The 25,618-nt window shown below is 35.9% G+C and overlaps 4 protein-coding genes across 4 annotated transcripts; 2 read left to right on the top strand and 2 right to left on the bottom strand.

Moving 5' to 3' along the window:
* The first annotated feature begins 10,308 nt into the window (after window positions 1-10,308).
* Window positions 10,309-13,431, top strand: LOC118281634 (putative ATPase N2B). The gene is made up of 7 exons (XM_035602262.2): window positions 10,309-11,049; window positions 11,193-11,387; window positions 11,593-11,834; window positions 12,221-12,395; window positions 12,479-12,628; window positions 12,717-12,830; window positions 12,955-13,431. Exons 1-7 carry the CDS (start codon window positions 10,648-10,650, stop codon window positions 13,078-13,080), a joined length of 1,404 nt encoding a protein of 467 aa, XP_035458155.1. The 5' UTR covers window positions 10,309-10,647; the 3' UTR covers window positions 13,081-13,431.
* On the bottom strand, window positions 12,221-22,828 carry LOC118281635 (general transcription factor IIE subunit 1). The gene is made up of 9 exons (XM_035602263.2): window positions 22,679-22,828; window positions 18,258-18,386; window positions 17,842-17,958; window positions 17,187-17,365; window positions 16,611-16,837; window positions 16,170-16,368; window positions 14,231-14,363; window positions 13,941-14,051; window positions 12,221-13,851 (listed from the first exon to the last, which is right to left on the bottom strand). Exons 2-9 carry the CDS (start codon window positions 18,379-18,381, stop codon window positions 13,676-13,678), a joined length of 1,266 nt encoding a protein of 421 aa, XP_035458156.1. The 5' UTR covers window positions 18,382-18,386; window positions 22,679-22,828; the 3' UTR covers window positions 12,221-13,675.
* Window positions 19,114-22,349, bottom strand: LOC118281633 (tyrosine-protein kinase transmembrane receptor Ror2). Its single transcript, XM_035602260.2, has one exon. The coding sequence runs from the start codon at window positions 22,130-22,132 to the stop codon at window positions 20,210-20,212; it is 1,923 nt and encodes a 640-aa protein (XP_035458153.2). The 5' UTR covers window positions 22,133-22,349; the 3' UTR covers window positions 19,114-20,209.
* On the top strand, window positions 22,604-25,552 carry LOC118281637 (rab-like protein 3). Its single transcript, XM_035602267.2, has 6 exons — window positions 22,604-22,742; window positions 23,595-23,804; window positions 24,509-24,651; window positions 24,843-24,979; window positions 25,074-25,128; window positions 25,329-25,552. Exons 1-6 carry the CDS (start codon window positions 22,697-22,699, stop codon window positions 25,470-25,472), a joined length of 735 nt encoding a protein of 244 aa, XP_035458160.1. The 5' UTR covers window positions 22,604-22,696; the 3' UTR covers window positions 25,473-25,552.
* The last annotated feature ends 66 nt before the right edge of the window (window positions 25,553-25,618 follow it).

The raw sequence follows: 25,618 nt of genomic DNA, 5'->3' as shown, positions 1-25,618 counted from the left end.
TCCAACAGAGACTCTTCCTAATAAATCTGTTCTTAATTAGCTTTCTGATTTAGTTTTATTTTGTGCCTAGGTCCATCTAAGTCTGGGAGTGGAAATGATTGTTCTGAATAAAAATATTAATAATTATGTGCATAATAAGCAACGTGAAGAAATTTTTATTAAAGAAAAGCAATTCAAATACCCACATGAATATTACATAGGTACAAAGTACATAGGTACTATAGGTACGATACGCCTGCACCTACATACCGCTTTTCTAATTTTTCCTTAACACGTTACACTATCCAGACTTCTCTAGACTTATGAGCAGCGGTTACCTGATAGGTATTCGCATTTTTCGAGAGAACTGTCATAATATTTATTCTATTCTACACAACGGATTAGTTCGTATGCTACCAGTAAAAATAAACTGTTTGAAATTACTACACAAATATTTCTTACTGTACCAAATTATTTTATTTTATACTCAATTTATAGCACGTGCGTGGCTGGTTTGTAACGATTACTGATTAGCTGTATCTTCTGGTTGGTCTCACCGCTCACCGCTGAGTGAGAGATATCTAAATTAACAGCATTCTATAGCCTAGTTTCCTTACAATGTTTCAGACATCTATTTAGTATGAAATACCTATATTCATTTGTTATACATTTTAAGGATCAGTCTTTAGGAAGAACCAAAATATTTTCATTTATTGCACATTTTCAGTAAATTGCTTCGACATGAGTATTTTTCAGGCAGTCGTAGTTAGTATCGTAGAACCTGTAGGGCGGGCGGCGCACTGTGTGCAGTCGGTGAAACTTCATCATTGGGCGCATTTTCCGAGTTCCCAGCGCAGCCCTGGCGCCGCCAGCGCGGTGAGTCAGCAGGCCAGCCCGCGGGACGAGCGGGGCTGGCGGCGCGGGGCGGCTGCAGCGCCCCGAGCAACGCCGCGTGGCGTGGCGTGCGACTCTAGTGTCGAATGTGAGTCGTGTGCAGTGTAGCACGCGCCGCCCGCGGCCGCACATCGCTCATCGCGCTACGCCGCCGCCTCCCCGCTCTGCCGCACCACGCGTCCGCTGGGCGCGTCGCGCGGGCCGCGGGCCAGGCCCGCGAGCCTGCTGCTTCTGGCCGCGTGGCTGGCGGCCGTCGCTGCCGAGCTCGCCTGTCCCCAGGACCCTCCAGCGGCACAGATAGCGTGCGCCTCCTGCCGCTCCTACGAGAACGCGAGAGAACACAGCTTGAGAGTGATCCGTGAGAGCCTGCTCGCGAAACTCGGCTTCACTCAAGCCCCCAACACGACGGGGCGGGAGCTGCCACACGTGCCGGCAGACATGATGGAACGATTCGAGCGCCGGAAACCACCGGCCGGTGTGCAGTCCGATGCACCAGCTCTGGCCCGTACCTTCGTCACTCACACAGAACAGGACGACTTCCTCGCCCGGACTGACAATGTCCTCATATTTGCACGTTAGTACCTTTGAGAACTTAAGTTCGTAATAAGTAATCAGTTTTAATACTTGTAAAGTATTGTGTAGTGTAATATCGATATAGAACTAAGTTCGATGCCCCTAGTCTAGATAGAAACTCTAGTCCATTTGTAGGAACCGATGGCGGTAAATTACATAGTTTAAAAAATATGCTGTATAAATTCCATGCAGGTAGGTACTCTAGTGATAAAATGTTCAAAGAAAGTAGTGCTCTGCAAAATGTTAGTGAACGCGGCGTTATCCTTAAATTCAAAAGAATTGCTTGACGACAGCGGATAGATCAGCGGCTGAGTCTAGAATTTTGGCGGCTTAACGCGTGCCCGGCTATTGGCATGGTCTACGAAGTTCATTGACAGGCACGTGTGCAGCCTATAAGTGAGTAAGGCACTTCGTGGTCGCGTCACGCACAGCAAATTTTAATTAGCCAATGATTGCTTCAACTTCGACGCGTATATTGTGTGCCATTGTCTATAGAACACGACAACTTGAGATTGCTATCGCGATCGTCTCCGACAACTTTTGAATAATAAAATCTGCAACGGTCAATGTAAACGTCTATAGAGTATTTTGGTACCTACTTAAGCATTCTAATTCAAGCAAAGTCAAACTTATGGGCTTTGAAATCTGTGATTGAAATTTTAAGTTTCATTTAACTACCTGGCCACCTATGCTTAGAGTTATTTTTAGCAAAATGTAAAAAGAATGTGCTAGTCTTATTTAAGTTTGGTAACGTAGATGGGTATTTTTATTTGTAAATATAGAAATGACACAAAAGTTGGGGTGAAATAGTTGTAATTGCGAAAACAGGGCTATCAAAGTTCAGACTAGCATGTAATCTGGTAACGTGAGCAAGGGGCTTCGACCGCTGACGATAACGTTAACTCCAGTGCCACAGCGTATAGCTTACGATTAATTGAACAATTTTAGCGCAAAAATTAATTGATAGCACTCTGTTAGGTCTCATTGTCACTTAGTAACGTTGATACATGGCAATGAAAAAATGTGAATCAGAATAGGTAGAAGTCCTTGCAACTTAACTAACACTACGTCGATGTATCTTTAAGAACATTTATTGTAATGCAGATTATTCAGATCTCAGTCTTTTTAGTACCTAACATAAGATATCATGTAATGAAATGTTCCTCTGAAGTAAATTAAAATATGGTGTAAATTAAGATTTTGTATCTGTATGTTGTTAATTATAGTTTCTAGCTCTTGACTCCAATAATAACGCTCGTATGTTAGTGCACGCATAAATTGTCGGTCTCTCTTGTATAAATTGTATTTATAAACCAACTGTCATTTAATTTTAAGCCTGCTTATTTCCGAACCAGAAGTGTTTTGTTTTCAAAACAATATTCGTGATAAAGTCCTGTAATACTTGATTTTTGTAGATAGTAGTTAGGTATTCCCACGATTATGAACCGACCCAGATCACCAGTTAGGTATCTACGTTATTTATAGCATATTCAAGCTGATAAAGCCATCACTAGCGTTCTTGGAAGTGTATTGAGAAGGTGCAAGATATCAATGCAAAATGTGCTCTTTTTATAAAGAACGCAATTTCAATTTCCTTCTCAAATGATAGAAGATAGTTAATGCTAACATGAATTGGTGTACAGGTGGAATGTAAGGGACGAGTGAAATTGTGTTCTTATTTGTTAATTTTATTCACCTTTTTGGTAAGAGTGCGTGGCCGCCACCACAAAACTTTGCACCGGGTTGATAAAATTAACAAATAAAAACTTGTATGAAAAATTGTATGAAAGAATTGCCAAAACAAAAGGACAAACATCATGAGGCATTAACTATCACAAATTATTATTGTGTTCTTTCTATAAGAATTCACCACCTCCAAATCATTATGTAAGCTTCATTAAGCTTCATACAATCTGGACTTGATATTAGCTATCCATGATATTAGCAAATTAGTTTATAGGACAAAAATATGTTGGTCCGTATTTAAATTCACTTCGCCAAATTATCCATAAATGTTTGTAATTGCCAAAATGTATGATTCCGCAACAGCTGATATGCCCTTTAGCTTATCACAATTGCCAATCGCGGTTTTGACGTAGAGTAGGTGAGTACCCGAGTAGGCGGTCGACGTCTCTGTGTCTGCCATTCGCGCTGGCCGAGGAACACTGCCCTCGACTCATATAATCGACGTGCAAACGCACCGCCTCCGTTTAACTGAATGACACAATTCCTGACACATTACCTAATCTCGACACCGTACGCTACCTCAGTTTTGGGACCTCGAAGATCCCAATCTGTTAGACAAAATTGCACTGGGTACAATTTTTTTCCGGATGATACTTAAGGCCACCGGTTACTGCCTGTGAACTACGTAGCAAAGAGGAATAGGCCTACCGGGGAGACCTCTATAAAAAAAACGCACCTACGGTTCTTACCTCTCAGGTGGTGTGGAAAAAGGACCTTTAATCTACGAAATTATTCAAATCGAACAATTCTGTCCGAGCACCATAACTTTCGCTCCTATTGATTGATTTCCCCTTGACCCACAGGCAACATCCTGCCAAAACGATGACTACGCCCGATAAATCAGTTATCGTTATCGCATCACTGCATCTCCGAACATTATTAAGATATATTGTCCGAAAATTGGTATATCGTTGATGAAGTGTAGCATTGTCAAATATCCATTAATTTAATGTACACATGTGCTTGTTACTTTTATAAATATAATCATTCCTTATCATGAGAAGCAAGGACGCGACACTGTTACGAGTTTAAATTTAATACGTATCTTAAACGCTTACCTACAGTTTCTGCATTTTTATGACCTTATCGTTAAAGTTTTCTTATATACCGAGCATATTCATAATGATAATTTATACTCAGAGCAGATGATAATTTTAATCTAATTAATTGATGATTTAGTTAGTTCAAAGATTTCATTACTGTTAAGAACAGTTAATTGAAAGTGCGGTTGGCAACAGGTCTGCTCCCCACCGGCGATCAGCTGAGTGCGCCCGCACTCATACGCACCATAATCTCTACGTATCTTCGAATTAAGATTTAAAATTAGAATTCCATGTACAAATTTAGGAATAGTATTCTCAATTTTTTTTATGTTACCTACCCAGTACCAGTATCACCTGTGTAGTCGGTCAGTGTAGTGTATGAAGTTACTTTATAAGCTCCTCGCTCTATTATTGAGGATATAAATCTGCATCAAGTGACACTTATTGGTGAAATCTATTTCTGTCTCTAATGAAGAGTCTTAAACTTTGATTTACTACAGTTGTACTTTTGTGTGTCATGTATTGTGTGGGATCATTCAATTTAATCCTAACGTGACCTAAAATTACTTATCATTCATCGCCGCACGCTATCAGTAAAAAAAATAATCTTATTTCTGCAATATAAAGCATATATTGGCAGTTCGTTTAATGTAGAGAGACTCGAGACTGTCTCGCGCGCGTCTGACAAGTGCGTGTCAACGAGACGGCCATTTGCAACGATCGATTGTTTTGGCTGCTGGCAGTCACCTTAATTGCTCGTGAATCAAGATGACACGAGTGCTTTTGTATGGAATGATCAGGACTTGCTCGATTAAAAAGGACATGTTGATAAGTTTATTTATATCTTTAATGTAAGCTCTTTATTTTACGCTAGTTACTTACAACAAAGAATTTATTTTAATAATTAATTTCAATTTTCCTTTAAATTCATAAGTACTTAATTTATTGCTAGTTAGGTAGGAGACCTGTCTAATGAACGAGTGTAGGTATCCTACATCATCATTTGCCTTATTAATGAACATACAAGACTTTTGTTTTAAATCCATTTATTGGCATTGTAATATTAGAGAGTATTTGAAATTAGTAGAGGAGTTAGCGGTGAGTTTTCAAGCCACGATACTTCGATCTAAGATTTATCAATTAAGATCTTGGTGTCAGAACACTATTGTGACATTCTACTTCTTTGACGAATGTAGGAAATCAAGTCTACATACTAAATCAAACTTGATTTTCTTACCTGCATACCTGGGAACTAAGTAATTTGGCTGACTGTACCTACCTATTAACTAACAGCCAGTTTCCATGAACTATCGGGAGATTTGACAACAAAAGAATTTAGCATTAGCTCTAGAAAAAAAAATCTATTCTAGTACCTCTATCTGATTGCTAGCTAACCAGAACCAACTAGCCCTACTGCCCACAATATACCTAGGTACTTGCTAAGATGTCTTTTCTTTTTCACTTTTGCGCACAACTTAAACACCAATATGTTGTACATAAATTAATAATTTAAACTCTCTGCTTATTTTAATAAGTTAAATTCGTTAAAATAAATTAGTCTATACATTCGTAATATTTATCGCTGAAACAAACTTTGACCCAATAAAAGATTAGGTCAATGCTGTAACTTTGAATAGACCTGTCGTCTGGTACCACATAGGATTTCCTACAATCTCACTAATATTGTTAACTTTTTACTTTGAAAAGGAGTAATTTAATCGGATTATGGTCAGTCGTACCTAGATTTGTTATTGAGCCTATCAAAATGTAGGTAAAATAAAATTAAAAGGCCCACCTTTCCTCACCAAGTATTCGAAGACTTAGCTGACTTGGACGAACGAGGTGTTTAAAGTCGATGTAAAGCTGGTAAAGAGCGTCTTCATTCATAGGACTCGATGCACAAAGATAGCGGATATCTCTTGTGTGGAAAGTACATCCGCAAACTTAAATAGAGGTACAAACAGCATACCTCGGCATGACGTGCAAAATTGTGTGTAAAGTTAAACGCAGCTGAGCCCGCATGGCTCGACCACCCTCGCGCTTTCGCAACATATCGCTAATTGGTAGGGTTGACAGCAATAGGGATGCATTCAAAACACTGGGTGGGATTAGGTTTAACTTTTTATATATCACACCCACAGTGCACGACTACGCACGTGATTGCTTATTTGGCACAATAGGATACGCTGTTTACACTGCGCGGATTTTGGACGCATCCGTTTCTTGTACTAGGTCATGTCTCTACGATCCTCTTCGTCGTGTCAATGATTCCAATTTTAAAATTAGACAAGCTTGGGACTGTACTCAGTCACACAGATACAGTTTAATATTTCTCCTGTAGGCAAAAGGAACTGCACGAAACATTAAAGGAAAATTAGGGAGCACGGTACAGATAGTCAAACAGCAATTTTTTGTATAACTTTGGTTGTCTAAATAATTAAGTGTCTCTAAAATCTTACTGGGCTTAGGGACTTTAGTACATTGCCTCTTATCCACACAATGACGAGTTTTCGTAAGTACCTAATACTTTTCTCGCTCTTAAGGAAGCCAAGAAAAATAATCTTATCTTAAAAATATCCTAACATTAAAACGTAGATATTGGGTACATACCTTTTTTTGATACGCACCTGTATGTAAAAAGTAAACAATTTAACGTAGACATAACTTCCGAGTAGTCGCAACTGCAAGAACAGCTGGCCAACTTAAGGACTTAAGTTTGACTTCCGAAGTTAAAATTCTTATTTCTCTCTATCATCGTTTAGAAATAAGTAGCGTAAATAAGTAAGTTATGTGAGTGTGAAATAGGGCATCTATTACAAGGATCTATGTAATAACATATGAAAAGACATCAATTATAAATAAGCAAGTTTGTCGCTGCTTATACCTTTGAATGAGGATGTGAGGCAGGCAAAAACCAATATCTGATCTCAATCCAAAACACATACCTGGATTAAGATTTTAACATGACCTAGTATGGGAAATGGGAACAGTAAGGAATTTCTGTCAAAAATCTAGATCGATCTACAGATTGTGGAATAGGATCATTAGGTATCTACCAAATTAATTTGTGTGGAAATATGTACCTATAGGTATTATTAGTATTAAATTAATATATTTATAGAAATCAATATCCAATAAAGTTTTGAGCAGATATGTTGATGCCGTGGCGACAGTTATCTGCGTAGATTGATATTGCGATCGTGTCTGTTTCAGTTTTCAATGTAGCTAATTATAAAAATAGCCTTATAAGGAATATCCAACCAACACACTCGCCGTTTCAATAGAGAACAAATTCAAACATTGGATGTGTTTCATTCAAATAATTCGAATACAGATTTTTTTACCTAAACTGAACTTCGTTCTGTAAGTGTGATTGAAGTTCGTGAATTTAGTGAATCGTTCGTAGATGTGATAGTTTTGAGACTTCCTTTCACTATGCAAACAACACCAGGCACCTTGACACTAGAGGTTGTTAACCGGTGCATTAGATGGGGCACAATTGAGGCCAGTGTGTGAGCGAGTTCAAGAGCAATTTAGGTTCCGTAGGTCAGTTCGCCGAAGGTAACCTTGACATTGACTACAATAGTTACACCTGAAATGTTTGGTTTTGTTGAACTGTGTTGAAATTTCGGTGTTTTGGTATTCAGAAGGACGCTTATTCGAAACAACAACCTTACTGGGCGACTGGTGTTAAGTGATCCTTTGTTTACATAATTGGTTGCTAGTTAACCGTTAAATTTAAAAACTAGGTGCTCCTTAATAAATACAAGTTCCATGCATTCAGGTTAGGGTTGTAATAAGTTTTTATTTCACCAATTACAGTTAATTTAGCGCATTGTGTATGTGTACCAATCCATATAAGCACAATGACGTAAGATTCGTTCGTCATATTTTTAAGCAAATAATGTTGCACTTCGGTGGGTACTTATCTCATCATTCCGGTAAGTAAATACAGTCAACAAAATAATAGTAGGTACGTGAAATACCGACTGCGTGATAAGTTTGATATCTCTACGTACCTACCTATGTACCTAGGTAACTAGGTACCTACACTAAAAGTACCAAGTGTAAAAGATTTTTTATAACTTTGCTACATAAATCTCTTGTTAATGAAGGCGATAAAAGCGCATCATAAGTCCAAACAAGTGTTAAGCATTTGGACAGCTAAAGTACGTAGTGTATGAAAATAACTTGTAGCATTGGTCGCGACGGATTTCCAGGACACAGGAGGGACAGACAGAAAAAAAGGAACACCACGTAAATTAAGCGGGCGGAGATGTGCGCGTGCACTGTTTCATTCAGGGCTGTTTTAGGTTTCATTTAGTACCTACCTTTGTTGTCGTCTGCGTTTATTTATAACTGAGACTTCAGTTAAAGCAGTATCCTTTGATGCTTCAAAGGATAGATACTACTAGGTACTATAGGTCTGCGTCCGTAGGGCGTGGACATATTATTGTGGATATAATTATGAACTCGATATAGACTAGATACTTAGGTACTTACCCAACTCCAATTAATTCGAGACATTGACGAAAATGTTAATTCATACGCATTGAAATAATCAATTATTATTTCTTTTGTTTCCTATAGGCACTAGGGAAGGTAGATAAATTATTTTTACATCCACTAGGCAAAACATTAATTTAGCTCGAATATGGATAAATTAATTGTGTCCAGATGATTGGGATAGAACCGTAGGTTCCTTGCTGTCATATGGTTTGGCATTTATTGGGACCTAAATGGGCATTTAGGACGTACCAAATTCCTTATGCATTAGGTTGAGGTTGGACCAACAGTGAGTTAACGGTCATTGTCATTTCCAAGACCAAACCAAAGTGAGTATCGTCGTAAGTACCCATTTAGTAACAAATTTGAATATTACAAAACAAATTACCTACCGTTATCAATTCATCACAGTAAGTGGAGTGGCACCCCTGTTTTATTACGTTCAAGAAAAAGAGGATGTCACGATAATGTGTGACTGTTGATTGCAATAAGCACTTACTTTGCATCAATTCAGTGAGGACGTCGATTTCAATTTGACCACATCCTGCTTTCTCAAGATATTCTTGTTATTTATTGTCGAGATGAGTTTTTTAAATCAGCTCCGACCCTCACTTGTGTTTCCCGTCTTTGTTTTATTTTATGCACATGTCGCTAAAATCATTGGGCGCTCCTTCATGTTTGTATGTGTTATTATGTTCAAAGTTTATCGAAAAGGTAAATAAAATAATGTGCAATGTTCACAACATTGTATTAAGTTATGATGACGTTAAGTAATTAAGGTCAAGTTTAAGTACTTTTAAAATAATTAAGTTACTTTTAATTTAATCTACTTACCCATCTAAAACTATGGATAACGATTAAAATATCAATAGGTATGTAATGTAATTATGTAGGTATGTATCTACATATAGCCGTAATCAGTATTTTTTTAAAAGAGGGTTTATTAATTTATTTACAGCCATACAAGTTCTCATTATAATTAAAAGAATTGCTCCGTGCGGGAATCGAACCCGCTACCAACATGTTGTGCGATAGCCGGTGCGGTGGCCTAGCCATTGCACCAACCGTGCAGTCAAAATTTTACGTTTACTGTTAAGTAAACGTGCAATAATAACGTACAAAGGAGTGAGTTATCACTCCTTAACAATTGTTTTCGGAACAAAGTCGTTGCCAAGTAATAGTTAAAGTAATTATTAAATATCACTGCTGAGTATGGAAGTAAGATAGAAATAGCTTTACCTCGAGTGTTTCTTATACTTAGTATAGAAAACAATAATAAAACAAGTAAATAAGTAGAGTAGACTAATTAATAAGTAGATATTTTGCAAATTAACAATTCGGAATTTGAAACCGTCATGTAAATCAACAGTAATTTTAAACCTGAATCAGTGCTTAGTTAATTTCGTCAGAAAAGTTTAAGTCACAATCTCCAAGGCACATTATTGCATTTTTTCTTTAGTCTTTTTATATTTTTTATTAATAACTGACTTCAGTTTATTATCTTTTTAGGATTATTTTCTGAACGACTAATTAAATGACAAATAAACGTCATCTTGACATTGACAGTTGACACTGACATTAGCATAGGAAAGAATTTGATTTGGGCAGCTCGCTGCGTTCCTTTCATACTTTTGTAGAGATAGCAAAATGATTATTACTTGTAATTTTATCTAGTTTAATTTCCTCGTAAAAGCGTGCTTTAAACATGATATAAATAGTGAACGATACAACGAAGTTAATGTTATGAGTACTTACTCCATTATATTGGAATTAAAGTTCCTATACTTGAATTATAGTGATTACTTTATAATGGAAAACCTGTAAAAGTGTTTACACCATGCAAGGTTATGAAGTTTGAAAGTTATATAATGAAAATATTTTCCTCATTTGAATCAGTCAGTTGACAATGAACAAGATGTTTGCACCGAATTCTTGTTTTCATGTTTCTTCATTGGTTAAGCACCATTGGAAGAGATGTTATCAATGTATGAAGTTGTTGTCATCACAAGCGCAGGCAAATCCTTCACCTACCGAGGGACCTTGGTCTGTGTACTCTCAGAGAGTGAAAAGTGGAGTTTTGAGTAAAGATTCACATCAGGAAGAAGTAGTGCAGCACTTACAGCAAGTGTATGAACAAGTTGTTGCTTTTGAACGACCTGTACTTCATAACTCGAGTGCGGGCTCTCTGTTTAGTTTCTTTAGAAGACCCCAGCCCCAAAAAATAATAGCCCCGAAAGGTCTTTACATCTATGGCAGTGTTGGGGGAGGAAAAACTATGCTGATGGACTTGTTTTATGATACAGTACCGGTAATTACAGTGCATTTATTTATAAAACCTTGATACATTTTTATACAAAAACAAAAATTGAATGGAATTATTTTATTTAAAAAATAAACATTTCAGATATTGTATTTTTCATAATATTTCATCATACATGCATTTGTTTACAGATAAAAGAAAAGTTGAGGGTCCATTTTAACTCTTTCATGTTGAACATCCATGCTAGGATACACGAGTTGAAGATTAAGTCTGGGAAAGGTGCAAGTTCATTCCGTGATGAGGGCTCAAAGCCATTTGATCCAATTCCACCTGTAGCTGCTGATATCACTCAGGAGTCTTGGCTCATTTGCTTTGATGAGTTTCAAGTAAGTCATTGTACAGTTATTTCTTAGTACATTCTACATCTGTTGTCTGTGTATCTTGAACCTTATAGTGCATGCATTGAACATTTCCTAAATAATAGTAAAGACAAAGACTAAAATAATTTTAACTTTTTTAATATAAAAGGTACTAGTTAGATGATGTCTGTGATATGGGTTGTTCTTAAGTCTGTGTTTCTTTTATTTATAGGTAACAGATATTGGGGATGCTATGATATTAAAGCGACTGTTCACACAACTTTTTGATAATGGCTGTGTTGTTATAGCGACTAGTAATAGAAAACCTGATGATTTGTACAAAAATGGTCTTCAGAGGTCAAATTTTTTGCCATTTATACCCGTTCTAAAGTCTCATTGTAATTTAGTTCAATTAGATTCTGGTGTTGACTATAGGTTACGGGGAACTGGCACTAAATATAGTAAATATTTTCTGTAAGTACATTTGCATGTTTTGAATTCACAGAACAATATGAGTGAATAATCTGTTTTTACTGAAGGGTCATACAATAACATTTGTCCAAGTTTTCATTTAGTTAATTCATTAACCAAGGGAAATGAAATGTATTATATAACATAGATTATATAGTATACAATTACATACATATTAGAAATGAATTATTACAAAAGACAATATTCACTTAACTGATGAACACATAAAAAAATAATGTAATGCTCAGCTTCTTGTCATTAGTGTCTTTTAAATTATTATTTATGCATATAACACAGTCATACCATTTTGTTATTATTGTTGCTATGCATAAAAGAAAATAACTTAGTATTACAATTGATTGGTTTTAATAAAACTTGATTGATTACAGAAACAGTGAGCTCACTCCTGAGAACAATGCAGTAGACAATTTGTTCAAATTTTTAATATCCAAGGAGAATGATACAGTCAGACCTCGTGTCATTAACATTATGGGCAGAAATGTCAAGTTTGCTAAATCTTGTGGACGAATATTGGACTCGACTTTTGAAGAGCTATGTGACAGAGTAAGTTAATATGATAATATAAAAAAAAAATACATAAATTATACACAATTAAAATTATTATATCAAAATTATATCTCTTCCAGCCTCTAGGAGCCAGTGATTATCTTGTGATATCTAAGACGTTCCACACTGTGTTCATTAGAAACTTGCCTCAATTATCAGTAACAACACTTAGATCGCAACTAAGGAGGTTTATTACGCTAATTGACACACTGTACGACAACAGAGTTAGGGTGAGTAAACAAGGTAACAATAAAGTAATTCTAACTGGCAATAATTTAATGTGATGAAGTCATACATTATTCTTTTATTTTATTTCAGGTGGTCATTGCAGCTGATTGTGAACCCAAAGATTTATTTAAAGCAGATGAAAAAACTGAGTTCGCAGATGCCGATAGAGCGCTAATGGATGATTTGAGCATAACAAAAGATTCAGTAAGTGTATAAGAATGTTCTTCATCTTTGTATTGTTGCCAATATAACGACATAGAACATTGAATGTACCAAATTAATTATATGAAGAGTTATTTATTAAAGATTTTGTTTTTTATTGTAACAGGCCGATGCTAACGCGGCGATATTCACGGGAGAAGAAGAAATGTTCGCATGCGACCGCAGTCTATCGAGAATAATGGAAATGCAAACAGAGGAATATTGGGATAAATGGGGCAAGCATCTTAATTAATTTTAATGTTGAATTTGCTAGAAATTATACTTATGTTCATCTTAGATGTATTGTTTACAAGTGAGATGTTGCCAAGGCAATCGCCTAAATAAGTGCCTATACCTAGATAAAGTTTTACCTAGTAACTAAATATACTACCTAAGGTACTTACTTATACAAAAACATCAGTATTATAACATTCTCATGTTATGCGCAATTGTTTCCATGCTTCGTGATGTTTTAAAATTGTGTTAAATTATTATATTTTTGTAAAGTATGTATACTATATTTGTACAGTTATGTTAAAACATGTTTTATTTTGTTAGTAATTTATTCTTTGAAAATAAAAATAAAAATGAATTGACATTTTGATTCTTAGTTTAATTCTCATTGAATTAATATAAACAGTGGATTGTAAATGTATTCTGCATTTGCCTTAGATAACTAGACTTAAAGCAACAAACAACACATATTGACATAATATCACTGATCGGAATTCGTAACACAACACATTCTTGTACTAGTCTAATGAAGGAACTTATTGAAAGTGGAATTAGGTATAAACAAGACATTTATTTACGTCTGATTAGTTGATTTGTTTTCAATTAACGCTTATCTAATCGTACATGTGGCTATAATATTCTTGATATACTTGTATGTAGGTTTCTTTTTCGGTGGGCGTCATCTGTGCTATGACGTCATCGTCGACGCTCGTTAGTGGCACCGTCTTCCCGTTCACTAGCACAGTGGGCGCGTTGTCGTCTGTATCAGAATCTTCACTTTCCATTTCCGCTGCAATGTTAAAAGCGCATTAATAAGTGGAAATCAATAACTTCGCATCGGAGAGATATTTCTCAAGAGAAGGATTTTAATTTCCTTACCAACTGCAGCCAGTTCGTCTTTGAGTTTGTACGGATCTTTAGATTCGTTGTCACTAGAATCAGAGCTATCCGGTTCTATTCCCTTCAGAGCGTTCGTTGCTGCATTGTTTCCTGTAAATAAGAGTCAAGTTTAATTTTACTTATTACTATTTTAAATTGTTTTTAAAATGTTAATTACTTCATCAATGGATTATGAACCCATGTTCGGCTTGAAACTAGTCGAGAAACCTCGTCGTACAGTTACGTAAGTGAACCGTGTAACTGTATCAAGTGTTAATATTTTTATTTACCTGTATTTTGCTTTTCATGAGCGAGCAGGACAGACATAATATCGTCGTTCTTCTCTTTCCCAGCATTCTTCGCGTTACTTGCATTGCTGGCTGCTTTCTCAAGTGCAGCATCAGTCGAATGGACGCTATCACTCTGTGAAAATTATTTAAAACATTACATCAGTTTATTTGGCATATTTACATTTATAACAAGCTCTGTAAGTGGTCACAAAGGTCACAAATCTTGCTTTTAGGTTCCGCAATATACTTATAGTCTTTTCAATTAAATACAGGGGTATTAGATTTGTTTATTCATATTTATAAACACATGCCAATTTGGTAGAATTAAATAATTCTAGGTATACGTAACTACCTACAACAACAGTTTCAATTTTACTATTAGTAGTGGCTTTTTCTGATGTTCTCTCCTGTATATTACCTAGGAAGGTAATTTTGAAAATTTTCGGTATGTAGATAAGTAGATAAAATATTACTTGGCTCTATGAGTAAGCGCATATCTGCAGGAAATATTTAACCTACCTGATTTCACATTAAACGAATTATCACAAGTTTAGTCATGAATCATAAATTATGCGCAATTTATTGCGATATCGGCAGATACTGCGCCGAAATTTAGGTCAAACTCTAAGAGACAATCTACTTACAATGCCATCTTCTGTAGAACACTTACAATCGAAATAATTTCCTCTTTATAAATACCTAAAGCGATAATTATTGAATACAACATTTCTAAATATAGATAGCCTTTGAATATTTAAACAATTGACGTCAAAATATCAAATCTTTGTTTGATTATTTGGTGGTGTTGACCTATGAGATTTTAGTATAATAGATTTTTTTATACAACCAGGAAACTTGTAAGCAATGACCTCTTATTGGTCATCAAAGACACGGTCAGGAGCGCACGTTCTAGGTCATATGTCATATACCGCATATACGTTTCTAACGTTTTTGGCCTACCAAATTTGAGTGAAAGATCTACTCTAATGTTTATAACTGGAAATTCTTGTTATTAGATACATCTATGATGGTCAATCTCAAGGGGACTAGATAAGACTATCAATTACTACGTAGAAGTTATACGATAAAACTTGACGCCTTTTGGAAAGAATGGAGGTTTACTCCGTGAAGTTTTGGCTGAGGATCTGTTCGCCACTGCGGCTGCAGCAGCCCTGAAGGCCAGTGGTATAGCCCCTGATCTCATAGACACTGTAAACATCGGGCAGGTTAGACACCCACTAATAACTAAGAAATAATTTGTAAGAATGTATGTAATATAATCTGTCTATGTTTACACAAAATCCCAACTTGCTGCGCATCCTCATTCCAGAGATGAGCATGACCTTATTATGGCAATTTAAAAAAATCACCTTTCCGTCAATATTTTGCGAACTTTTAGCAGCTCTAAGCGCTAAAAAATGTCTGTCTCGTGTGTGACATCTGACATTCCAGTGACCCTGAACTCGCAGCTATAAGCTGTATGTCGCATGTATGTAAAATTGCACTCGTGTATCTGAAGGCGATCAACTCAAAAACTACTAAACAGATTTTCGTACCTACGCTTTTAGTAAATATCTCAATTACGTCACGCCTTTAATCCCCGAAGGGGTAAGCAGAGGTGCACATTATGCCACGTAATGCCACAGCATAATGTACACCCACATTTCACAATTTATGTTGTAAGTGCCATGTAATAGGTGGTGAGCCTATACCGGGCATTTTTGACATTTTGACATTTTCAGACTCCGTTCTACCACTGAGAAATTTTCGAAAAACCGAAAATAGCCTAATAATACTTTGCCTGACCCGGGAATCGAACCCGAGACCCCTTGCCCGGCAGTAGCACTTGCAACTACTCGGCCAACGCGGCAGTCGTAAATATCTATCGATTCTTATATGGAAGTACGATGTGTAGCATGAGATAAAAGAAAACATTTACTTGGTCATTAGTAACGATGGTACTCTCCACCATCCAGACAGGTCGTTCCTTGCGTAGCGCGCTCGTGTCGTTAGCGTTGTCCGCCTCTCCGATGGTGACGTCGACACGAGTCTCTTCAACCAGCATGCCTTGGTTGCGTGTCGCCTCGCCCGACCATTCCTGCCCTGGAGGACGCTGCCCAAGTTGTTTTGAGTTCAATCTGAAACATATTTTTTATTTAAAGTTGTAGCAAACATGGTGTTTGCAAAAATCTGTTATTATTTTAACGATAAAGATTCGTCAGCCTTTTCTAAACTTTCCGATATTGATGATAATCTGTCAAAAGCTGTTTCTTCTGTAAGGCATGGTAATAAGGACTATTGCACGTTTCATGTGTAGGCTTATTGTTACTGTCAAACATGTTAAATGATATAGGATTTTGAATAAACAATTTGTAGGTACCCTCTGATAGTGTTGATGTCGACTGGCTCTGGTTCCAAAATCTCCGGAGCCAGTTTGATGCCTTCGACCTCTCGCAGTAGAATGTATAACGTTTCTAACTGTTCGTTGAATTTGGCCAATAGCAATCTGGAGTCTTTCTTCGGTAGAGCTGACTGATCCTCTTCTACCACTTGGTTGCAAAATGTACAACGGAACTCTTGTGTCATCATATCGTATAATTGGTCGGCCTGAAAATAAATAAATCAAGACTACTTAGAAAGGAGCTTTTAATGCGTAGGCATATAAAAATTTGGTAGTGCGTGCATCCCTAATACACGCACTAGTTATTTCTTTTCAATTAGGGTTAACATAATCGTAATAAATAGAGGCTAAAGCTACTTTACCACCATTTAGTGATCACGAAAACGGACCAGAGGGATGCATGCATAATAATTACCTACCTATTAAAAATAAATACTTATTTCTCAAGTAACCCAGGCTAGGGTTGGTTAAACCAAAAACTTCTTGGTAAGCTTCTGCTTTGCTTTCTAGCTTTAACCTTAAACTAAATCGGGGGCTAGAAATATAACAATTTACCTCGAGATCAGTGAATGTCTTCCCGCAGGATGGACATTTGAAACTAGCGCGGCTGGTAGCGTCGCGTTCCTCAGTCTCCATACGTTTGCGCATAAGATCTAATTTGTATTTAACTACGTTTACGAATGTTTTGTAATTTATAAAATAATAGTTCACTTTCTGTGCTTTTCCATCGGGCCCTGTAAATAAAATAAGCACAATTTTAAATAAACGCATCACTACGTGGGTAGGTAAGCTTTTTGCATGAAAATATTCAAAATTCTTGTATGGCAAGAAAAACTATGTGCTATGGTTTCCGCACCGTTAGGTTTTCCCACAAAATTACCTACGGTAGAAGTTTGATCAAAAGATATTTAAAACTTTCATAGCATAGTTGCGTGACAACTGCGCTATTGAGCGGCGAAGTCGCCAGTCGTGTGGTTTTATGTAAATTAATGGAAAGTATTTAATTCTGTGAGTTTGTCACGTCACGTGGCTAATAACGACTGTTAATTAAGTAGTTTTAAAACTATTGATCGTAGCGTAGGTTCTAGGAAGGTGGTGTTTTATATAAGGTATAATAGTTAAATCTCCAAGGACTCGAGTGCGTGCGCTTGTCATACAATTTCCCTTTCAGTGTTTTTTATTTAGTCAATATAGGAAGGTGGGTACTTACCGGTTTCCATTTTTAATCTCACTTGAATAAATTTGTCATTTTTTAACGTGGCTATCCTGGCACGTAACATTTTCCTTTCAAATTTTAAAAGTTCACAAATGTCATCTTCTTTCATGCCTGAAAAATAAAAGAAGTAGGTACATAAGAACAATATGATATGTGATAAAGAAGTATGTATGCTTTTTTGGTGTAACTAGGTACTTTACCTACTAGAAAATAGATACCGGTAACATCGGGTTTCTTTGACCCTAGGAGGTAACTTTGACCCACATTCTACAACCAATAGGAATCCAGAACAAAACGTATATTAGTTTTTTATTGGTCTAAAAGTTTGGGTCAAAGTTACCCTCTAGGGTCAAAGAAACCCGATGTTACCGGTACCTACTAGGTAGGTAGATTAGTCTATAATTACTTACAAGGATTTCTGACGAGCATGTCGACTATGAGAGCATCTTCTATCGTATAAAACCCTCGAACAACGAGTCGAGCCAACTGCTTCAGACTGCTGGGCACTTCAGTTACGAGTCGTTCTTCCGTCATAATTCCTGGGAAATACAGTCAAAAATATTTATGAGAAGTATGACTCACTGTTTAGTTAGGTAGGTACTAAGTTCCTGTTGTTTATCTCTATATTATAAAAATCAATTGCTGTTCGTTAGTCTCGCTAAAACTCGGGAACGACTGGACCGATTTGGAAATTGGCATATTTTGGCCTTAAATTGTTTGTTTGTTTCCAGGGAAGGTTTAAAGGTGATAAATAAATGTTTAAGGCGGTACGAAGTTTACCGGTCCAGCTAGTTTGTAAGATAAATATCTATCTAGTAGACAGGCAGGTAGGTAGGTTCCTACCTTAGATAGGGTTGTGGTAGCTGGTAGCAACCTTTATCGATTTCTGCAGTGTGAGAGGCACATAGGTGCCAGGTTACTTATTGATTGCTAAAGGCGCTACATGGTCTAGACTAGAGCCACGTTAGGTAAGTCAGCTGCCATTGGTTGCAATCCTACTCGTGTAATTTTTCCGCACGTTTTTTTTTTTGGATATAGGTGCGTTTACTCTGATCAAGATATGACATGTGTGAAATCGACTGCTTGTCCGATTTCCAGTCAGAAGAATAGACTATTTCGAAAGGAATATTGGCTGTTGTGGTTTGTTAATCCAATACCTTATTGTGACTCATACAGATTCCTTGCCGCATTCCGATTCGTCACGGCTTCCTAAGGTCATTTACAGCAGTTCCGGTGAATACATAGAGGATATAACAATAAAATACATTTTATTTTCATAAAAACAATTTTATTCAATTATTCAGGTAGGTACTTAATTACTGTTATTGACAAAATAATATTACATCGTAAAACTGTAATCAATACATACATACATAAATAAAAGTATTCTAAAAATTAAAGATGCCTATATATTAACTGTCAGCGTTACGAAAAATATTACATTCACTCTTTGTATGTATATATAGAACATTTAAATTGTTTGGCAGTATGTACACTTTGTTTACTTTGGACATATCACTTTAAACACATATTGTTATCAATCACTAGGGAGACATTCAGTCCAATTTTGTTGCTTAACTATCCTAATTTTACTTAAAATCATCGCTGCATACAATTCCAATTTTAGTTAACACTTGAAAATTCCATAAAACGGCAAGTCAATATTTTTCAAACTGGGCAAGACATTTAAAATGAACACTAAACATGTATATGTACGTAATTCAGACTATTTCATAACTGCTTTGTGTAAAGCATATATGTAAATTTTATATTCAACAACTCATAAAAAGTTACACTTTAGTTTGTGAAACAGGCAGTATTCAGGTTTAAAAAAATACATTTACAATGTAAGATACCTTACAATGAATGAAAATTACAATAATTGGCAAACTTAAATACTATTACTACATAACTTACAAATGCTTCAACTTATATTTCTAAATAAAACATTTACAAGAGACAAAGTCTAGCCTACTTTAAATTAGGATACCAAAGTACTAACAAAAATCAGTCTTGGATTTAATGTGGAATTGGAAACAAAATATTTATTAGTTTGCCACTAAGTACAAAGATGTGTAAGCTGCCTATAAAATAATTGTTTCTCCAAATTGACCAATAAATTCAATTGCTTTTCTCAAATCAAATCACTTAAGTACAAACTTTTAAAGGGCAAGAAAATATTTAATAAGCTGTACTCATTATATTGACACACATTGGGGTTTATTTTTTTTTAAGTTGCTGCACTTTTCTCCAATTAAATAATAACACTGTTGATAAATTCAAAATAATAAATAACTAAATTAGGTCTTAAAATTAGTACAAAATGTAATGTCTACACCTATTCAATCAATATACACTTTAATTATTCTGGATGAGTTCTTTCCAAAATCATTTGAATACTGTCCAGTGTTTGGTAGATGATTCTAAAGTTGGGGCGATCACTTGGACTGTGATTCCAACACTGTTTCATCAAATCATACACACACCTGGGTGTGTTGTCTGGACATGCTAGAACATTGCCATCCTTAAGAAATCTCACTACTTCCTCATGTGTCATGCCAAAATATGGCTGAAGAGCAAATGAAAATATTTCCCAAAGACAAACCCCATAGGCCCACACATCTGACTCTAATGTATACTTATTGTACAGTATACTCTCTAAAGGCATCCATCTCACAGGGATAGCATCGTGTTCATCACCCTTGTAGTAGTCTTGTAAGTATATTTTATGTGATAATCCAAAATCTGCTATTTTTACTACCATATCATCATTGATAAGGCAATTTCTAGTAGCTAAATCTCGATGAACAAATTTTCTATCTGATAAATAAACCATACCAGAAGCTATCTGTCTAGCAATGTGTAAAAGATCTAAATGACTGAGAGGAGTTGCAAGCAATCTCAGATCCTCTCTGTTTTCAACAGAAGGTGGGAAATTGGTAGCTGTACTGCATGCTCTCAAATATTCATTCAAATCCCCTTTTCCCATGAACTCAAACAATAAACACATTGGTCTTCCAATAGCACATACACCAAGAAGTTTTACAATATTTGGATGGTCAAAATCAGCTAACAGACAAGCTTCTCTTTCAAAGTCCAATTTCAAGTCATGGGAAGCCTCATCTTTGAGCATTTTTACAGCAACAAGTGTGAATTCCTCCTCAGGTATAAGTCCAGGGGCCTTGGCTTGAAATACTCTACCAAAAGCACCTTGTCCTAGATCTCTGATGTAAATAATATTATTTCTTGGAAATTCCAATTTCTCAAGCTTAGGATTCAATTGTGCACCAGTTGTATGGTAAGCTAAATTGCTAGGTAATTTATCCAGATCTATGTCCATATTAGGCATGTTTCTACGGCTTGATACATTACATTTGGAGTAATGGTTTTTAACAAAATAGTGGCATAATAAAGCTATCGAAGCTATTGCCAAGACACATCCAAGGCCACCAATTGAGAGCAACAGTACAAATGTAGGTGTAAAGTAATTCTCCATAACAATATTATTTGGTCCATTTCTATTGTCAAATTCATCACTAGTATTGGCACATGATGGAATATCACAATGTTGCCATCTCACAGTGGGGTCCATTGTGTAGCACCAAGGCTTACTTTCCTCTCCTCCTGCATTCCTGCAATAATTGGTGGCATTCTGAACTTCTGGAAATACTAAGGGTGGTCTAGTATGTTGATGAGGGGATTGTGACTCCCATGCTTGGCAGGCTAATCCAGATTCTGTAACATTCATAGTGCCCTGGTAATACCGTCCATTATCTCTGTAACATGTTGTTGTAACTTGACTGTAATCCATGTTTGTAATGCCAACATTGTTACATGATACTTGCAGTCCTTTTCCAGTAAATTTGGGTAATTTTTCACATTCTGGAAAGCGAAAATGTCCTCTATTTTCAAAGAAAACACCCCGTCGCTTTTGTTCTTCAATAACTATCCAATCATTGTAACAAAACTGCATTTTTACTGCCATACAATCTTCTAAACAAAGTGGCAGTGCAAAATAACCAACTCCATCTTTATCTATGCATTTGGGAAATGCATAGGCACACAGAAGTTTTTCAGCCCTACTTCGACAGGGTTCCTTCAGTTTAGATATCATTTCTTTCCATAATCCAGTTGTGATTTTCTCATTGTCAAAACCTCCTGTATGGTTATACCATACGTACCCAGTTGAATATTTCTTACATATTTGTCCATTGTATGGTCCACAGTAAAGATGCACAGAATTTATAAGAAGAAGCACAATAAATAAATTATAGTAAATGTCCATTGTTTTATTTTATGGGAGATAAAGAGTCGTTGTATGTGGCATCGGTTCCTTGCATTTTACTGTTACACTAAATACAACATGTTAAAACACTTGTACAATGGCGGACGTAGTTATTTTATTATGTATTGATTTTAGCTTCGCGAAGCAAGAAGCAAAAGAAGTAGCAAAGTGAATGAAATAATGAATGAACAGAATAGAACAATGATCAGAAATCTGATAAATGTCATACACAGCATGACAACACTCTAGTTGAAAAATTACTAAATAGTTTTAGTACGTCAGTGAGAAGCAAATAAATAAATGAAATAAGCAATAATAACTTTTTGTACGGTTCACGGTTACTACTAATAAAACAATAAAATGTAATTTATTATTACTTTGTAGTTGGAAATATTTAAACGATTGAAACCAACATATTATTTAATAGGAAACTTTAGTCGATTATATAGAACAAAAAGAGCCCCCATAACAATCAACATGGCAACACAAGATTTCAGTCTGTCAAGTTGGTAAAGTGAATGTCAAAATAATAGAAAAGATACGAACCGAGTTAAAATCCTATGAATGGCTGCAATTGAGAAAGTAAAAGTGGTTGTTCTTGGTGATTCTGGTAAATTAAATCTTAATATATATTAGCACAGTTTCTAAACATTTGCACTGATAAAAATAAAAAAAATACACTGAATTCAAGATCCAAGTTGCCGTTTGCCAACATGACTGTAGCCATGACACTTTTGAAGGCTAGTCTCAGTGTATGTCTATGGGATAGCCAACATAATAAATATATTTTGGCGGCAAACATCAAAATATTATTTTTTGTGAAAAATAAATATATTGTGTTAATTTTATAAGAAAAAATGGAAACAATATCACGATTAGTACGTGAAGTAAAATTTATATTTTAAAGGTTGTTTTCGAATTTATATTATGGTTTCAAAACATTTTTGTTCCAATTGATGTCGCAGATCAACGACCTTGCATTTGAAGGTCATTAACAAATCTATTGACCTACTAGATATGAGATAGGAAAATTATCGTGTACATATTGTGTAGTTGTTAAAATAAATATCTATAGTAGGTACAAGTTTATGTCTTCATTATTTACATAGGAGTAAAGAAATGTTGAATTCGTTCTTGTGGTAGCTGCAAGTGCCGAGCAAGGGAATCCGGGTTCGATTCCTGTGTCAGGCAAAGATTTGTTGAGGATTTCTTACATTATCTTGATTATGCTTAGCTAAGTTCGAGATAAATGCGATTAGTTTATCGCGAACTGTGAATCTCTAAATTAAAAGTGATGTGTGCCTAGTACATACTTAAAATTTATGATAATAGGGATTATGTGCTTGATTGTTTGATTCAACTTGCACACATTCGCCTGATAAAAAAAAAACAAAAATGATGGTTTTCCCTATTATTCACAGAATACGATAACTTTATGTTTGGTGGTTTTATTTTATTTTAGGTGTAGGAAAAACTTCACTGACGTATTTAATCGCACATAATAAGCCGCTGTTGTCACCGGGATGGACTGTAGGATGCTCCGTGGAGGTGAAGTTGCACAGGTACAAAGAAGGGACACAAGCACAAAACACGTTTTTTGTGGAACTTTGGGACGTTGGCGGATCAAATGGCCACCGAAATACCAGGAACGTATTCTACCAGCCCACTCATGGTACGTTATTTAATAATATTTACTCCTGTACACAGGTTTGTGAAGGTAATTTAATATTTAGGGCTTTAATAGGTATTGGACATTGCCGTAATTATTTAGGACAGTTTCTGTAATAGGTATGGACGAGGAAAGAGTCGACAAAATGTCTTGTTTCGTACAATAATCTAATTTTAAACACGGTATTGGCCTGTTGTAATTTGGTATTCATGAGCGTTTTACATTTAAACGCTTTATCCTAATAAAAGGCTGTGACATACGGACGGATGGACAGACAGACATGACGAATCTATAAGGGTTCCGTTTTTTGCCATTTGGCTACGGAACCCTAACAATGTGAGAAATATAGCTCTTAACTATTTGCGGGTCACGTGGCGACCGCTCGTGGTGTTTACGAAACCTCACGTCGCGTCGGGTACAATTGTTTGCAAATTTTGGTTCTTTTCTCAATATTAGGTACAGCTTTATTTTGTTTCAAAAATAGTTACTGACTGATTTATGGAGAATCCGGGTTAGTTATGTCACAGAGGTCATAGTTATAATAGAAAACTAACGAAAGATGAACATTGATAGGAGTCAAAGAATGGGCCAATTGTTTTTATATCAGGTGATACCTGCAATTCTTCGTCACCAATCGCCACTAATGGCCGCCGAGCCAACTAAATCCTTATTTTTCTCAAATTAACATTTTATAATTTTGTTTCCAGGGATTATATTAGTGCATGATTTAACTAATAGAAAAAGTCAAATCAATTTACAAAAATGGCTTTCTGAGATTTTGAATCAGGACAGTTCTAATCCTATGGCAAACGTAGATGTAGACCCGGAACAGTTTCTTGGATCTACACAAGTAAGTTAAAAATGAAATATATTTTTAACACAATCTGTATGGAACTTTGTCAAAATTCCTTCTTTAAGTTTACCAAAAAAGTGATCCCTTGGGACTGATCGTTAAAAGACCAAGTAATTCATCTTAGATTGTTTCGATACAAAAGGAGTTCAAATGTCTTGTCATAAACAGGTTTTGTGTACTATTTGCAGATTCCTATTTTAGTAATTGGAACAAAGTTCGACATGGCAGAAGAAAAACAAAGAAAGAACCAGTACAGAAGGCTAGCCAGTAGTATAGCGGAGCAGTGTGGAGCTGATGAAATATTCGTCAATTGCCATCAAGCGAGGTTGATCCTTTTAAGTTCCCAATAAAAGACTTTCGATTCTATTACAAAAGAATTAAGTTGAAAATCGTTAACATTGTTTATTTATAACTTTCAGATCATTAGCAGCAGGCACTAGCAACTCTGTCAAATTAACAAGATTCTTTGATAAAGTACGTATGCTTACATCACTTAAAAAATCTGTTGCTCTATCTATTCATTTGGAACACCGTAAACCTCGAAGTAGATAAAATAGTATTACAACTCATTTGGAACACAAACACAATATTTATTGATAAGGCTGATATAGCTTGTTGAAGATGAAATAGGTAAATAATGAAGATACTTATATTAAACACTATTAATATTACAGGTGATAGAACGGCGGTATTATTCAAGAGTTAGTCCGTTTGCGGACAAACGTCGTGTACCGCCGTACGTAATGGCTACGTCCACACCACTTTCCAGCTTCAAAAACACGCATTACATGAGTCCTAGGTTCTATCACATGGATTAAACTTAATGCTTTCGTTCTGTTGTAAGTTTATGTTGTATCATTCCATGTTTGTATAAAGTTGTTGTTATGAAAATCTCAAATGAGTTTTATTTATATTAGGTACTGATCTTCGAAAAAGAAAATTATAGTTTCGTTCCCTTCTCACC

Source organism: Spodoptera frugiperda, chromosome 20 (assembly GCF_023101765.2).
Source record: "Spodoptera frugiperda isolate SF20-4 chromosome 20, AGI-APGP_CSIRO_Sfru_2.0, whole genome shotgun sequence".
NCBI classification, from domain to species: Eukaryota; Metazoa; Arthropoda; class Insecta; order Lepidoptera; family Noctuidae; genus Spodoptera; species Spodoptera frugiperda.
The sequence above is the reverse complement of the archived record's forward strand: the minus strand, read 5'-3'. Positions and strand labels throughout refer to the sequence as shown.

Bases quoted from the DNA above. Each gene is read 5' to 3' on its own strand.
- LOC118281635 (XM_035602263.2), bottom strand. From the start codon at position 18,381: ATGACGGAAGAACGACTCGTAACTGAAGTGCCCAGCAGTCTGAAGCAG. The intron at 16,838-17,186 runs GTAAATTGTTAT...ATTTATTTTCAG, and splicing joins AGACATTCACTGATCTCGAG to GCCGACCAATTATACGATAT. The intron at 14,052-14,230 runs GTAAATAAAAAT...TCTTATTTACAG, and splicing joins TCATGAAAAGCAAAATACAG to GAAACAATGCAGCAACGAAC.
- LOC118281634 (XM_035602262.2), top strand. From the start codon at position 10,648: ATGAACAAGATGTTTGCACCGAATTCTTGTTTTCATGTTTCTTCATTG. The intron at 11,388-11,592 runs GTAAGTCATTGT...TTTTATTTATAG, and splicing joins TTTGCTTTGATGAGTTTCAA to GTAACAGATATTGGGGATGC. The intron at 12,396-12,478 runs GTAAGTTAATAT...TATCTCTTCCAG, and splicing joins TTGAAGAGCTATGTGACAGA to CCTCTAGGAGCCAGTGATTA.
- LOC118281633 (XM_035602260.2), bottom strand. From the start codon at position 22,132: ATGGACATTTACTATAATTTATTTATTGTGCTTCTTCTTATAAATTCT.
- LOC118281637 (XM_035602267.2), top strand. From the start codon at position 22,697: ATGGCTGCAATTGAGAAAGTAAAAGTGGTTGTTCTTGGTGATTCTG. The intron at 23,805-24,508 runs GTACGTTATTTA...TTTTGTTTCCAG, and splicing joins ATTCTACCAGCCCACTCATG to GGATTATATTAGTGCATGAT. The intron at 24,980-25,073 runs GTTGATCCTTTT...TATAACTTTCAG, and splicing joins GTCAATTGCCATCAAGCGAG to ATCATTAGCAGCAGGCACTA.